General features: G+C 43.8%; 1 protein-coding gene across 1 annotated transcript in view; it reads left to right on the top strand.

Moving 5' to 3' along the window:
- The first annotated feature begins 721 nt into the window (after positions 1-721).
- KCNQ3 (potassium voltage-gated channel subfamily Q member 3) overlaps positions 722-17,104 on the top strand; it is a 167,332-nt gene continuing 150,949 nt past the window's right edge. Inside the window, exon 1 of the mRNA XM_039350446.1 lies at positions 722-1,512. Coding sequence (XP_039206380.1) covers positions 1,139-1,512 — 374 coding nt within the window. The 5' untranslated portion in view covers positions 722-1,138. The remainder of the gene's footprint in view (positions 1,513-17,104) is intronic.

Raw genomic sequence — 17,104 nt, 5'->3', positions numbered from 1 at the left:
GGATGGAAAAGCTCAAAGAGACCCAGTTAGATGGTAGTGCATTTCCAGGGGCTTCGTTTGCACAACTGGAAAACCGGGCCCCGCGTGTATCTTGGAGAGCAGTTATCCACAGATTATCCCAACACAGAGACACAGCATCGTGAGAAGAGTCCGCGGGACCAACGCCCATCCGACCCCCTTCTGGAGGGAGAAGCCCCGAGCTTCCCCGCTTCCTTCTGCAAACGGGGTTCCTTCCCGCGTCTCCTCCCGACAACCTCCATTCCCACGAGCTGCTCTCCCCCCCCCCAACCCTCCCTCCGCCTGCCTAGCGGTTCCCTCAGCCGGCGGAGACTGGCAGGCAGGCAAGCAGGCAGGCAAGCAGGCAGGCCGGCCGGCCGGGAGAGGGGATCCCCTCACTCTCTCTCTTCCCCCCGCCCCCATTCCCCGCAACCAACTGGTCGTCAGAAGGCAGCCGAGGAATCCCCGGGTCGCCCTCGCCGCCAAGTTGCCCGGGGGTTTCCCCGCCGAGCCTAGACCTTGAAGGACGGGCGCTCCCCCTCCCTGGAAGCAGAAGGGGAGACGGGGGGGGGGAAACCCCTCAGCGCCCCTGAGGGACGCCGAGCCCAGGCGGCGAAGGGAGGGGCGGCCGCGCGCGCGCGCGCGCAAAAAAGACCCCCCACGCAGTTCAGAGAGCGGCCACGCCCGACGGTGAGGCGGAGCTGAGGGGGACGGCGTGGTGGGCGGGGGGGGAGCGGGTTGGCGAGCAGAAGGGCGGCCGTGGGGGAAGGGCGCCAGCTGGTCCAGAAGCCCGCGATGCTCCCGCCTTCCTCGTCGCCCTCCTCCTCCCTCAGGGCCAGGCCGCTCGTCCAGGTGTGGCCGCTGACGCCCTCCCGCCGGAGCTGATGCTCCCCTCGGGCGAGGCGGCAGCCCTGAGGCAGGGGGAGCGCCGCTTCCCTCTCTCCCCCGGCCCCGCCCTGCCGCCGGGGACCCCCCGCCGCCCCGGCGGAGGGAGGAGGAGGGCTCGGACCATGGCCTGGGGCTCCCCCCCGCGGCCGCTCCTCCTCGTCCTCCTCCCCCCCCTCCGCGCCTTCCCGCTCTCGCTCACCCCGAAGGAGCCGGGCAGCAGCGGCAGAAGCGGGCCGAGCCGGCGAGGGGCAAGATGGGCGTGAAGTCCCGCAAGGCGGCGGCAGCGGCAGCAGCAGCAGCAGCACAGACCGCCGACCGCCCGGCGGCCCCCGGCGGGGACCTGGAAGGCAAGCCGGCCGGAGGGGAGCTGGCCTCGGCCGGGGACCTGGAGCAAGGCACGCTGGCTCTGGGCGCCGCCGGGGCGGACCGGGACGGGGCCCTGCTGCTGGAAGGGGCGGGCAGGGAAGGCGGCGGGAGGCGCTCGGCGCCCGCCATCGGCTTGCTGGCCAAGACCCCGCTGAGCCGGCCGGTCAAGAGGAACAACGTCAAGTACCGGCGGATCCAGACGTTGATCTACGACGCGCTGGAGCGGCCGCGGGGCTGGGCGCTGCTCTACCACGCCTTCGTGTGAGTGCCCGGGGCGGCCGCGGGGGTCGGGCGGGAAGAGGGCGGCCGGGAGTCGGGATCCTACCTGCCAAGCACCTGCCTGACCTGAACCCGAGACCTGGGGCCGGTCCGCGGAGGGCGGCGTGGGCAGCCTGGCTGGTGTACGGGCTGTTCTCACGTTCCGGGGGGGGGGATAAACCCGAGTTGGTTGGTACCCGGCGTCCGATGGGGAGCTGCGCTTTATCCTGACCCTTGCATGATTATAACCATCCTTCAAGAGAAGCTCCATCACATACCCAGGTGCACATCTGCATTCAGACATGCTTCGGACTGACAAGTGCATTCTCTCTCTCTCTCTCTCTCCCCCCCACCCCATCTCTTCTGATTAAGGCTGTGTTTACACCCCATCTACTGTAAAACGTGGTTGACCACACTATGGGCTCCATTGGTCTTCTGAAGATTACAGTCCTCCTTCAAGAAAAGTCCCATCACATACTCTGGTGCACATCTGCATTCAGACATGCTTTGGGCTGACAAGTGCATCTATCTATCTATCTATCTATCTATCTATCTATCTATCTATCTATCTATCTATCTATCTATCTATCTATCTATCTATCTATCTATCATCTATCAATCTATCTCTATCTGTCTATCTATCTATCTATCTATCTATCTATCTATCTATCTATCTATCTATCTATCTATCTATCTATCTATCTATCTATCTATCTATCTCTTTCTCTCCCCTCCCCTCTTCTGATGAAGGCTGTGTTTACACCCTTCTACTGTAATGGTTGACCATGCTATGGGCTCCATTTGTCTTCTGAAGACTACAATCTTCCTTCAAGAAAAGTCCCATCATATACCCTGGTGCACATCTGCATTCAGACATGCTTCGGACTGACAAGTGCATTCTCTCTCTCTCTCTTTCTCTCCCCCCCATCTCTTCTGATTAAGATTGTGTTTACACCCCGCTACTGTAAAACATGGTTGACCACACTATGGGCTCCATTGGTCTTCTGAAGACTACAATTCTCCTTCAAGAAAAGTCCTATCACATACCCTGGTGCACATCTGCATTCAGACATGCTTTGGGCTGACAAATGCATTTTCTCTCTCTGTCTCTCTCTTCCTTTTCTCTTCCCTCCCATCCTGTCTCTTCTGAGTAAGGCTGTATTTACACCCCTCTATGTTAAAACGTGGTTGACCATCCTATGGGCTCCATTTGTCTTGTGAAAGCTATTAATTTCCTTAATTGGTGGTTCAGTATTTAGGTATTGGGTTAGTTCAGGAAACCATGATGTCCTTATTGAGCATTTAGGCTGTTCTCAGAACAGAGTCTGGCTATGGTGAAGATTGTATGCTCTGAAATACATATGGCAGAAACACACCAAACCCTGGATTTTGGCAAAGATTCCTGGAATCTAAACTTGGAATAAGCATTCTACATATTTGGAAGCACCCCCCCTTATTCTATACAAATTGCAGATCATTACGCTGTATCCCAATGGATGAAATGCTAGTTCAAGATGTCTAAGAAATTGCTTTTTTTCCCTTACCCAAATAATAGATTGCTGCCTTTGGCAACGGAAGCACATGGTTTTTATTTGCTTCTCAAAAGCAGAGTGCTTGAGAAAAGACCGGGTGTGAGATGCAAAGGTTATGATAATGCCCTGCTATTGTGGTTGCATGGCAATGAGCATGTTTTTGTGAAAGTCTGAAGCACATAAGGTAATGTGAGGGATTTGCCATAGAAACCGGGGGCGTTCAATATATCAGTGTTGCATTATCACTCCGGATTGAGCCCCTGGACAACTTGTCAACAACAACAACAAAAAAAATACACTGGGAATTTCCTAAGGAGCCAAGCCATATTGCTATGAATGAAAAATAACAACAATAATAATTGCTTTTCATCATTTAAATCCAAAACAATTCCTTCTTTTTTCCTCAGTACCTAACTATGAAGGTACAAATGGGTGTAAATGTTATCTTGTCAGGCTCCAGAGGCAAATTTTATCTGGTTCCAGAGTCGAAAGATAATTGAAAAAGGTACCTATTATGTTTATATTAAAGAAAATGCCATCCACGGAAATCTACATAGTGTATATGTAAATTCACAGGCAAAACATGAGATTTCATTTGTGGCCAAACAGCTGGGGGAAGAAGCTGTTCTGTTTGCAGTTTATCTTGTGTAGGGATGCTGCTATTGTGTATGGAGGCTGTCTGTACTTCTCATGGATAATTAGTAATTATTTAAGTTGGGGTCCAGCTCTGAGAACTCAATATTGTATTAAAGATTCCTGCACCTTTTATACTTTTGAATGGGCACAGTGTAGATTTTGGAGAAAGGAAGGCTGAAACCAAGCTAAGCCACTGTTTTTCAACCTTTGGCAATAGAGATTCTTCAGGGCTATAACTTTCTTCATCCCCGTAATGTACAGTATACAAAGATGAAAACCGTTTTGATCCAGCAGTGCCTGGAAATTCATGTCTTCAATTGTGTATTTCGTTATTCCACGGTTGTTTGGTTTTTTAATGTGCGTGATAATTTTATATCAAGAAAGTGATGTGTCACCAAGGCGAGATATAAGGATTAGCAGATTAGAATTTGTTTTTGTGGGAGCAATTTATCCCAACCTGGAGTCCACGATCATGTGGCTTGCAGTTTTGGAAAATTGTAGTTCCAGCATGACCAGAGAACTTAGTTCTTGGGAGATTGGTTGGGTTCAGACATTGTGCTAAGGCAGGGGTCTTCAAACTTGGCCCTTTCATGACTTGTGGACTTCAACTCCCAGAATTCCTCAGCCAACGTGCCTGGCTGAGGAATTCTGGGAGTTGAAGTCCACAAGTCATAAAAGGGCCACGTTTGAAGACTCCTGTGCTAAGGCAAGACTTGTTTTAATTGAGAAGCATGGCATTGAGTGGCTTCTGTAGTAACACTGGGGTACCATGATAGAGACAATCGAGAGAAGCAGAAAGACCAAGAAGACGGTTGGTTATCTCAAGTTTTTAAAAAATAGTAAAAAAACTATAGCTCTGCTGTGTTTGTCCTATTGAAAAGAATGATTGTTTGATCATGACTATAAATAGTCAAGATTTATTATTCTGAAATGACATACAAATTGCACAAATTGTAGCAATTGATGTGTGATCCTCTATATAGCAGGGTCTCCAACCTTGGCCATTTTAGGACTCGTGGACTTCAACTCCCAGAATTCCTCAGCCAGCCATGGAATTCTGGGAGCTGCAGTCTCAATAGTTATGTATTTTATTTGTAAGATTTATATTTCTTCAAGAGATATAAGGTAGTTATCATATCTAGGTTTCATACATAGCACCCCCTCTTCTCACTCTTGCACAGAACAATTTCAGGGGATAAATAGAATAGAATAGAATAGAATAGAATAGAATAGAATAGAATAGAATAGAGCTGGAAGGGATCTTGGAGTCTTCTAGTCCAGCCCCCTGCTCAAGCAGGAGAACCTACACTGTCTCAGACAGGTGATTGTCTAGTCTCCTCTTAAAAATCTCCAGTGATGGAGTGCCCATGATTTCTGGGCATAAGCTATGCCACTGGTTGATTGTCTTCACTATCAGGAAGCTTCTCCTTAGTTCCAGGTTGCTGAGAGTGACCGAGAGAGTTGGGTTGGCCGATATTCGGTCTGTGAATTCAAGAACAGAAGATGGAATTGACACTTTGGTCTTCCCAGTTCTTGACCAATGCATAACTACTATATCATCGTGGCTCTCATTTGTGGGAGGCTAGATTGAAGATCCTGATATTCTAGACCAGGATCAGAAAGTCAATGTATTATTAGTGGAAAGATTATAGTATTGAACATTGTTTTCTCACATAATTTGAATATGTGAAACTCAGTTTAATAGGTCATTAACCTAAGCTTGGATTGTTACTTGAGCTGCACTGGGTTTCAGTGCTGGTTCTCCACTTGGCTGTGACCACTTGCAAAAGAAACAGCGGCCCCAGTAGGATATAGGAGATAGCAATAGCACTTAGACGTATATATCGCTTCACATTGCTTTACAGCCCTCTCTAAGCAGTTTACAGAGTCAGCATATTGGCCCCAACAGTTTGGGTCCTCATTTTACTGACCTCGGAAGGGTGGAAGGCTGGAAGGCTGAGTCAATTTTCCTTTAGAGAGCTGCAGTCCAAACTGTTGAGAGCCCTAGAACACAATGGCTAAATGACCTTACTTCAAAAGACAATTGATTAGATCCATCCAGTAAATGTATGAATACTACATCCGAACCAGAACTTACCATAAAAGCATCCATATCAGAAATATTGCTCCATAAAACGTCCAAAAGCTTAGTAATACGCAAAGTGGATCAATGAATAGGTAATCCAGAAGACAGATCCTCTTCATTCTTCTTTGTTAAACCTTCCCTGACCTTGTGTCCCCTCATTATCCTACCATAGTATGATCACGTTGACTAAGAATCCTAGCTTGTGTAATGCATATGGAGGGCACCAAGTAGGGGCACGTAATCAGGAGATATTAGGATCTTCTTGATATTTATGACAGCTGATGGACCTTCTCTAGACCAGGAGCTAAGTAGGATCAGCCTGGGTTAGTATTGGGGTGAGTGACCTACAAAGTATTAGCCAGGTGGTAGCCTATGTTGGAACTTGAAAAAAATTCCTGGAAGATGACTTCCTTGTTTTATGCCAAGGATACTACATTTATGTGTCCATGAAGTCACCAGAAGTCTACCTCAACTTGGAGAAGACTTTACCTTTCATGACAGTGAAGATGTCTTGTCTTGCTTGCCAGCATCAAACAACGATGCTGGCAGGCAAGACAAGACTAGATTTTTTTCCCCCACTTTTCTTTACACAGCTTTATTCACACTGGCAATTTAAGTGAGAAGACATCTTTGCAAGATAGTTTGCATTTCTAATAAAAAGCTAAAGGTAACTAAAGGTTGTGCTGCAAGTGAATTTAAGCATGAAACAGTCTTAATGGCTTGTTTTGGAAATCTTTGTTTTATGATTGAGCTTTTAACCAGGGAATTAGCATCTTTATGGGAGAAAAATCTATGCCCTTCCATTTTTTTTCAACTACCTGCTGATTAGCAGCACTTTTGCTATGAAAGTAATTCAGTTTGTTAAATAAATGATTATGTAATTGTATAAATGTGTATTCAAAAATAGAGTAACTCTGCTTAGTTCCTCCTTCCCCACATGCTGCAGTTTCAATATGTGTCTCTGTCATATCCAGAGGAGGATGGAAGAGAGACCCAGCCTAAAATTAAGGAGAAATTTCCAAACAGAACAATTAATCAATGGAACAGCTTGCCACCAGAAGTTGTGGGTCCATCATCACTGGAGATTTTCAAGAAGTGATCAGACAACTATTTGTCCAAATTGGAAGAGAGTCTTCTGCTTGAGCAGGGGGTTGGAGCAGAAGACCTTCAAGGTCCCTTCCAACTCTATTATTCTAAATCAGATGTAAATGACATGTGGGAATGACCTTGAGGAGTGAAGGGAAGAGATTCTGACTAGGAAATAATCAGATAAAAGGAGGAGGAATTCACAAATGCTTAGAGGGCAAAGAAAGAAACTTAATTGCCCTAACTCACACTGGGAGATTGGTAGTTTCACACTGGCAAGATTCTGTTAAATATAGTCTGACAATAAAGCAGAATTAACTCATCTGGTTATAGTTCCTGCCTAGTTTATTTGGGAGGGTGGCCATCATATCACCAAACTCAAAGAATCCCAAAATTGAGGATCTGGCTCAAAAATTGGGAGGGTGGAGATTGCTCAGCCATACAAATCAACTCAAAGACATATTTTAAGTCAAAATTCCATATTTCTTAATAAACCCATATTTTAGAAACCATATTGCAGTTATGTCCATCAAGATATTTAGTTTCTCCGAAATAACAAAAAAAAACCCCACCCCCCAAACAACAACAAAACACTATAGATAGTCCTCAATCTATGGCTACAATTGAGCCCCAATAGTTGTTGCTAAGTGAAACATTTGTTAAGTGAATGTTGCTTTCCTTTCACAGTTGTTAAGTGAATCACTGCAGTTGTTAAATTAGTAACACGGTTATTAAGTGAATCCGCGAGTTAGACGGATGGCATAGGGTCTCTAACAATGCTTTGAGCTCTTAAGCACATACAAGCACTTATAAGCAGCATCCTGAATACCAGGAATGGATCTTTTTGCCTCTTCCACCTAAAAAAAAAAAACAAATTAACATTCTTCCTCTGCAACAATTATGATTTATTTGTATCAACATGTCCTTGCTGGCACTGTAACTTCTTGTTCTCTGTTTTCTGCATTCCTCAGTACTATATTGTCACTAGAGACAAAGCCTTATGTGTTGAAAACACCACCTTGGGGATTAAACTCTACAGGTCACAGCCAGAGGAGATGAGATCCCACTCCTGGTATAAGCTTAATCATCTTGAAGCAGGATGAGATCATGTGTGTTTTGCAATCCAAGGAGAAGAATAAGAGAATCCTCCAGACAGCAGCTACCAATTATATCACATGTCGGAGAGGAACATCAGAGACATCCACATTTGTTTATTTTTTCGGGTCAGAAGCATCACAATCAAAATAAGGCATACTAGAGGACATACAATTTAAAATATAAAATACAAGAGTAAAATATGTACAAATTAAACAGCCCTTACCCAGAAACCAGTGTTCTATCCCAGCCTATAGCTGTCCTTGTTAAAGGCACAAGGACCAAACTCCTGTTGATAAAATAGGCTGGAGACTTTAAAACAAAACAAACCCCTTTTAATATGGGTGACAAACCTGCCAAATAGTCCAAAACACAAACAGCAAAACTCAATCCAAATGAAGGAAATAGTCTACAGGAAACACGATGCAAACAGAAGAGCAGTCACAAGCAAGACGAACAGACTAGGATCCAAAGAAGTACTTTGCAAACGGTTGCCTTCAGCAACCAGCACCGCCCACACCTCTTTTTATACAGCAGTCCCAAGGCGTTGCCTCTCAGTGCCTTCTCCTTTTTTCCTGGAGTTGCCGTATTGACTGCTGCTGATTTACTCTTGCTAATTGACGTGTGCGTGCATCAATTAGCATGTCCACCAGGTGTGAGTCTTCCGAGTCTGATTCATTCTCCTCACACAGCAGAGCTTCATCAGGAACACGACTGGAGGGCCCAGGCTCTGCATCAAACTGTGAGTCCTGTAATTCATCAGAGCCTCCCTCTGCCCCTGATGGCCCTTCAAATGCCTCCTCCATCTCCTCAGATTCCTCAGACTCAGCTGTTGGGAGCACAGGCTGGCACGGAATCACAGCACTCAGTAACATTAATTGCGTTCTGTCATGCTACCATGAGGTCCTCAAGTATACACTGATCAGGACACATAGGTGTTGTTTTCTGCGTGTCACCAGAGTCGCAAAGAGCAGAAGTCACCAGATAGCCCCATTTGCTCAGAGTGCCCCTGGATGTTGTACCCATCTGCAGTCTATTCAATAGTATATTGCTGTGGTGGTGCAGTGGTTAGAATGCAGTATTGCAGGCTAATTCTGCCAACTGCCAGTAGTTCAATTGTCACTGGATCAAGGCTGACTCAGCCTTTCATCCTTGCGAGGTCAGTAAAATGAGGGGCCGTATGCTGACTCTGTAAACCACTTAGAGAGGGCTGTAAAGCATTATAAATCTAAGTGCTATTATATAAGTCTAAGTGCTATTGCTATTGTTATTCAATGATTTCCATACTTCCCAGCTTCGTCAGACGCAGGTACCAGCTCCTCTGTTGGTTCCATCCAGTGTTGGTTCTTAGTAGCTTTCTATAGGTCCTCTCTGCTCTTGAAATTCTTCCAAGTCTTCCCTTGACCTAAGGAAGCTTTTCCTGGATTTTAATCTTTGATGTGCTGATTGTAGACACTTAAGTTATCCTGGACCATAACCTGAAAATGGAAGGCGGTCCTTCTAAATTAAGCGCAGACCAGTATCATTTTTTTTTTCATTCTGAGCCTTCTATTTTCCTTTATATCTTCTTTGGGGTATCTTTTTAAAGTCCTATGACGTGAAGAACTATAGATTTTATTGACCTTGCTATTGATGTTTTGCTTGTGACTACTTATAGCAATCAAGGGATTTTAACACTCACTTACTCTCTAAAATAAAATTTTATTTTACTTACTTCTTGTGAGATTGTTCAGTTTCCCAAAACAGAGATGGGGAAGAGGGAGCTGAGTTCCCTAGCCATATGTCTCAATGCTACAGGGTCAAGTGTGGCATTATAGAACCTTCTTTTTTCCCACTTTTTTTCCTTTTAATTTGTCCCACCAGCCCCTCGCCCCTCTTCTGGGCTATAATATGCTCTATATTTCTTTATTCGGGTATCAGGAAGTTATACATTTCAAGATTTGGTCTTTGCTCAAAGGATATGGTTACATAGGGTATATATACCTCACTTTTCAGGAGTTGGTAAGTTTAATAGCCCAAGGCTGTTCTCCTGGACTGAGGTATTTCTTCCCTTCAAGGCTTATTTGCATAGTTTCTTCATTAGTTCAGCATAATTGACCTGTGGAATTCATTACTGAGCAATGTGATGATTATCCTAACTCAGATGACATGAAGAGGGTCGGGTGAACTTATGAAGAAGATATTTTGAACAAGGATATTTTGAACAGTCATCCTGCTTTCACAAAGACGTGACAGCCTTTTTTTGAAGGTCACATCATCCCTGGGGGAGAGATGTTCCTTCATTCCCATATTGCCTCAACCACTCGCCTTTTAGATGGACAAAAAGTTTTGGCCTGTTGAAGACTAAAAAAGGAAGTGGAAACTGAGGCTGAAGAGAAAATGGAGATCATTCAGTCTTCCCAACAGCCTCAGAGTGAACAGACTGGTATTCCAAGAAAATTAGAGGAAAAATCCAGATATAGCTGAAACAGGAAATTTTATTCCTGTAAAATTACTTTGAAAGGATAGGTTTTACAAAGTTCATGTAGAAATAGTGCATAAGTTTCATTTTTATGTTGTCCTTAAGCCTAATAGTGTAGCTTTTATATATGTATGTCCTTTGTGCAAGCTCAGAATTGTATTTGATTCAGCGGGGAAATTCTTTATAGCAGAGCTCCTTCTAAATTAAGCACAGACCAGCATCAATTTGTTGTTCATCCTGAGCCTTATATCTTCTTTGGGGTATCTTTTTAAAGTCCTATGACGTGAAGAACTATAGATTTTATTGACTTTGCTATTGATGTTTTGCTTGTGACTACTTATAGGGATTTTAACACTCACTTACTCCCTAAAATAAAATTTTATTTTACTTACTTCTTGTGAGATTGTTCAGTTTCCCAAAATAGAGAGGGGGAAGAGGGAGCAGAGCTCCCTAGCCATATGTCTCAATGCTACAGGGTCAAGTGTGGCATTATAGAATCTTTTTTTCACTTTTAATTTGCCAGAAAAGAAGAATCCTGTCTGTTTTCTGCACTGGGGCAGAATTATGTGCTCCGTTGAAGATAGACAACATAACAAAAACTCTTAAAAGTGCACAATAAGGCAGGAGGTTTAGGTTGTGTAGACCTAGAAGGGTTCTGTAAAAAAAGGTTTGAAATTTCTATTCTTTCTCCCTGAGTGTTGCAGCTAGAAAGAGCTTGAGACTTTAGTAAGTACCAAATAGTAAATAGGGTGAACTTATCTTGTGCTCCAAATACAGGTAGTCCTTGACTTACGACCGCAATTGAGACCAAAATTTCTATTGCTAAGTGAGACGGTTGTTAAGTAAGTTTTGCTCCATTTTACGACCTTTCTCATGAGAGGTGAATCATTGCACTGCAGTGTTAGTAACATGGTTGATAGGTGAATCTGGCTTCTCCATTGACATTGCTTGTCAGAAGGGCAGAAAGGACACTGTAAACGTCATAAATAGGAGTCAGTTGCCAAGCATCTGAATTTTGATCATGTGACCACGGGGATGCGGCAATGGTCATAAGTGTGAAAAACGGACATAAGTCACTTTTTTTTCCAGTGCCGTTGTAACTTTGAACGGTCACTAAATGACCTGTTGTAAGTCGAGGACCACCTGTACTACTTGCAGGTGAATTTTATGCGTCCATCTCTTGCCTGCGAGCATCCAAGAGAGCATCTGATTGGTGCTTATGAGAAATAGAATATTTGGATTAAGCCAGGTCTTGGCCTGGTCCAAGGATCGGCAATCTTGGCTCTTTTATGACTCACGGACTTCAACTCCCAGAATTCCTGAGCCAGCCATGCTGAGGGGAAGGGAGAGGTTTCCAAGCTGAGCCATGCTGGCTCAGGAATTCTGGGAGTTGAAGTCCACGAGTCATAAAAGAGCCAAGGTTGCTTACCCCTGGCCTGGTCCATCAGAGTAGCTCTTTCTTATGCGCCTCAAGAGTTTTCCTTTACCCATTCGATGCCTTGCAAAATCTTCAATGCTCTAGGAATTTTCTTCCTATTCTGACAAATTCTTGGCACAAGCCTCTCTTGCCTTTGCCTAACAGAGCAGTTGGTACATTGGTGAAGACCAGACATCCATCTTCTCAGATCAGGGGTCTTCGAACTTGACAACGTTAAGATTTGTGGACTTCAACTCCCAGAATTCCTCAGCCAGCATGGCTGACTGAGGAATTCTGGGAATTGAAGTCCACAAGTTTTAAAACAGCCATGTTTGAAGACCTCTGGACCTTCTTTCTCTGGAGTCATTTCTGCGAATCATTTATGCTTTCCTGGGTCAGTCTAGCTTTCCGTGAAACCGGAGGGTGATTGGCTATTAACTGTCCTTCGCTTCAAGGCACACTGCCTTAAGCCACCTAAATTGATCTCGCTTCCTGCCGAAATACTTACGAATTATGAATTGCAGAGCTCTATTGCCAAGTCATAATTATGTATTTTCTGATGGAATTGTGATCGTTGTTGTTGGCTATGTCTATAAATATAATATTTATTGGTTTGCAAAAATGTATATATAGGTCTGTTGACCGGATGATAAATTAATTCTCTGCAAAAGTATTTTTAGCTTTTGTATAAATCGGGGTGGTGGATTGCAGCAGAGAGGAAAAGAGAGGTAAATATTCCCAAAGTGACAAGGAAGAGTTGCTTAGCTTTGGCAGGTGGTTGATGGATTACCCATTAAGAAGCAATATACCCCCATTTTAGGAAGGAATAAAAATTTAGAAGAAAGCAACTGTGCCCAATGTGTCAGTTAGAGATGAAGGAAATGTAACAACACTTATTTAGAAACAGATAGGAAGTTACAAGATTTGTCAACAAGAAAGCAAGCAGCAGAAATGGCAAGTAGGGACGAAGGACACGTAAAGTTTAAGCAAGATGTAACTCTATAGGGGCAAAATGACACGTAAGCTCAGGCAGGGTGCAACTCCATAGACAAATGGACACGTAGACTAAAAGCAAGGTAGAACTCTAAAAAAGGGAATAGCTTTATGAAATGTTATTTCCCTATTTCTGGAAATCAACTGTATAAAAGAACATGCTATGGGGTTGTTCAGGGTCTCAGCTCCCAAATTGCTGAAGCGCTTCAATAAAAGTTTTGCAAAAGTCCCTCTCTCGTGTCTGGCTCTGATTGGCTTCTGTGCCAGGCCGAAACAATTTTAGGACAACATGGTAGCATCTGTCCACAGGGAGAAAATCAGGGCTCACCTTCTAGTTGTGATAGATACGGGATTCATTCAGCTTTCCCTGAATGTTTGAGCCCTGCAGAAAGAAATATCTGGATTAAATAGGTTCCCTGACTGATTGACAGTGACAAGTTGGTGTCAACTCTTAGCAACCGCATTGATAGATCTTCTCCAGATGGTCTGCTTCCAGCCTGACCCTTCAGATCCTCCATTTCTATAATTACAGTCATCCACTTCGCTTCTGGCCCTGTCCCAGCATCGTAGACTTCTCCAGAGAATTAGCTCTTCAAGTAATATGTTCAAAGCAAGATGATTTGAATCTGGTCATTTGTGCTTCAAGCAACCCCCCCCTCCCAAAAAAACTTCTGAATTGACTTGTTCTACAATCTATTTGCTCTCTTCTTTATTTATTATTTTATTCTTTTAATTTGTATCCTGCCTCTATTATTGTTTACAAATAAAGATGGTGAACCCATACAATACATCTTCCTCTTCGTATTTTCTCTACAACGACCCTGTGTGGTAGGTTATATTGAGAGTGAGTGACTGGCCCAAGGTCACCCAGTTGGCTTTCATGGCTAAGGAAGGACTTGAACTCACAGCCTTCTGCTTTCTAACCTGTTGTCTTCAACACTAGACCAAACTGTTTGGTTTCTAGGCTCACCGTGGAATTCTCAGGAGTCTTCTCCAAACCTGATGTTTAGAAGCATCAATACTTTTTCTACCCTGCTTCTTTAAAACCCATAAAACGTCATGGGGAAAAACACTAAGTGCATGAGTCTGTCCTTTGTAAAGTATATGTTCTTTGTAAATATATCACATCACCTTGTAGCAAAACCTAATAAGTAGCTTTGATACATTACAGATGGTATCGGAGTACAGCTCTCTAGGGAAATAGCAAATAGCAATAGCACTTCCACCCCAGGTTTGATGATGATGGTAATGACGAAGATGAAGTGACTTGTCTCAGAATAGGACTAGATAACCTCTGGCCCTCTATATATTGATATAAGCCAGTGTTTATGAGCGCCATTGATTGGAAAAGATGGGACTGGAATTTTTCTACTGTCTGGAACACCGTCTGCCTCATAATTCCTTTGTTAATTTGTTATTGCTTATTATGCATTTATGCTTCTATCTAGCTATCTAGCTATCTAGCTATCTAGCTATCTCCTCCTCCTCCACCATTGCAAACCCCACTCCTCTCTAACACTGATGTTACATAGTTTGGGTCATGAAATGTTTGCAAGAAAACAACCGAGCTCAGAGAGTGCCAAAACCCCTCATGTCAACGCTAAGCTACAAATATTCTCCTTTATTGGTATGGCATAGTGTAATTCTGATTACAGAGGTAGTTTTTTTTTTACGAAAAGCATGGCCATCACAGATCTCTGGGATTAAAGCCTCTTTTCCCAACTTTTCCAGATGCTTTAAAGTTAAAAGGAGATAGGTTCTCCTGTTTGGGCAGGGGGCTGGAGTGGAAGACCTCCAAGGTGCCTTCCAGCTTCTATTCTATTCTATTCTGTTCTGTTCTGTTCTATAATTCTATTCTATAATTCTACTCTATTCTTCTACTCTATCCTTCTCCTCCTCCTCCTCTTCTTTGTTTTGAAGTCGTGTCTCACCCATCACGACCCCATGGACAACGTTCCTCCAGGCCTTCCTGTCCTCTACCATCTTCTGGAGTCCATTTAAGCTCAGGCCTACTGCTTCAGTGACTCCATCCAGCCATCTCATTCTCTGTCGTCCCCTTTTTCTATTGCCCTCAATCTTTCCCAGTATTAGGCTCTTCTCCAGTGAGTCCTTCCTTCTCATCAGGTGGCCAAAGTATTTGAGTTTCAATTTCAGGATCTGGCCTTCTAGAGTGCAGTCGGGGTTGATCTCTTCTAAGACCTATTCTATTCTATTCTATTCTATTCTATTCTATTCTATTCTATTCTATTCTATTCTATTCTATTCTATTCTATTCTATTCCATTCCATTCCATTCCATTCCATTCCATTCCATTCCATTCCATTCTACAATTCTATTCTATTCTATTCTATTCTATTCTATTCTATTCTATTCTATTCTATTCTATTCTATTCTATTCTATTCTATTCTATTCACATATGACAAACCTCTGCCCAACATGGCCCAGATCACTTTCTTGGCTACTTCCCAATGAAAGCCTTGGGGAGATGATGAGCCAACCATGAAGGGTCAAGAATTACATGGCCTTGAGAATCTCTGGGAGTCACATAAAGCCTGCAGGCTGTGACAAGGTGCCTCTATTTTAGATCTGAATACTAAAAAATGTGTAATGGGGGATTCTTGGGTAATGGTATTGCCCATGGCAATGGGGGCCTCTGGAGAAGCAGCAAAGAGAGACTTTTGTTAGGGGTGAGCCATGGAATGGCCCGACCCGCAAACTAATGGAATTCAGTTAGGCGTCTGGCAATGCCTTGGCCTGTACCATAAAGATGCATTAGCAAAGACCTTTGCACTAGGTTCCTGCATCTGGTTTTTAATTATTGATGGTAGTACTTCAAGCAGCCTGGATAAATATTCGGCAAAGGGTTTTGTAAAAGTAATGAATTCTCAGCAATTGAAAGCCATACCGCAGACCTTATGATAGGAAAACTTTTTTGCAAGTGTGTGTGTGTGCGCGCACACACACACACATGTCTGCACAGAGCAGGGAGTGTCCTGGATGCCAGGTCAGGTATGCAGAAGACTTCTCCATGTCATGCAGTTGGAATGAATTCTGGAGCACTGCAGAGCTTGAGAAAGGGAGAAGGCAAGGATTTTTTCCTCCCACAGGTTTCCTTGTTTGCTTAACTCTGCCCCTCAATTCTCCTCTCCTCTTCCATAAGGATTTTTGTACAGTTTTTACAGCATTTTGTAATTCAGAGGCTCGGTTATGTGCTTTGGTTATTGGAATCTTTCAGTCTGTGTTTTAGGCTAGCAATGAGTCCAAAGTGTTGACTTCCGTAGGTTTAATCCCTTTAAATAAATGTAATTAGTTTTACCCCCTTATCTTGAGTCTGTCTGTGGCTTTTAGAAAGTTTTCTTTGAAGGCAAACAGGCTTAATTGCAGACAGGTGGCTTTTCAGTCTTTGCTTAAAAACCTCCAGTGATGGATGTTGTTGCAACACACTGCTGGCTCATATTTAAGTGATTGGCCACTAGGACTCCACCATCTCTCTTGCAGTTACTGCCAGGTTTCACTTACTCTGTACCTGTACATTTGGTTTTTCTTGCCTAAGTGTAAAACCTTACTTTTCTCTACGTTGAATTTCATTTTGTTAAATTGGGCCCAGCGTTCAAGTCTGTCAAGATCCATCTGGATTTTGAACCTATATTTTGTGGGGTTGGCTATTCCTGCCAGTTTAGTGTCATCTGCAAATTTGACAAGCTCCCTTTCTATTCCCTCATCTGGATCATTTATGAAGATGTTGAAGAGCACTGGATCTAAAACGGAATCTTGGGGTACCCCATTGCTCACTTCCCTCCACGCAGTTGTAGTACCATTGAGGACTACTCGTTGAGTACGTTTGTCAGCCAGTTACAAATCCATCTGCTGGTGATTTGTGTTGCACAGACTTCGCATTTTTCCCCACCCCCCTGGTCTGAGCTTATCCCATAATTCCAAATATCTTTTTCCTCTCTGTGTCTGGCACTGACCGAGCATACCTTATTTTGCACCTGTCTGTATTTAACTGATATTAGGCTTTTGGCTAAAAAAAACCTGTTCGCTGGTGTGAGAAGGAATGATGCATAAGCTTCTTACTACTAATAGTATTGCATGAAGCTTTCCCAGCTCTCCAGATAGTTGGCCTTTTACTCTAGCTGTCATTGAGCTATTGGGAAAGGGACAGGCTTAAAATCCATGTAGTGCTGGCCTTGGTATTATCTGCAATCTCCAGAGGAACATTGCTATCTTAAACGGCTGTTATTATCAGTTTAGCGAGCTGTCTAGCTTCAACTCCCTTAAGCAGTCT

The sequence above is a fragment of the Crotalus tigris genome, unplaced genomic scaffold, assembly GCF_016545835.1.
Source record: "Crotalus tigris isolate CLP2741 ecotype Arizona unplaced genomic scaffold, ASM1654583v1 scf7180000018335.1346539, whole genome shotgun sequence".
Classification (NCBI taxonomy): Eukaryota; Metazoa; Chordata; class Lepidosauria; order Squamata; family Viperidae; genus Crotalus; species Crotalus tigris.
This window is presented reverse-complemented; position numbering and strand designations above follow the sequence as displayed.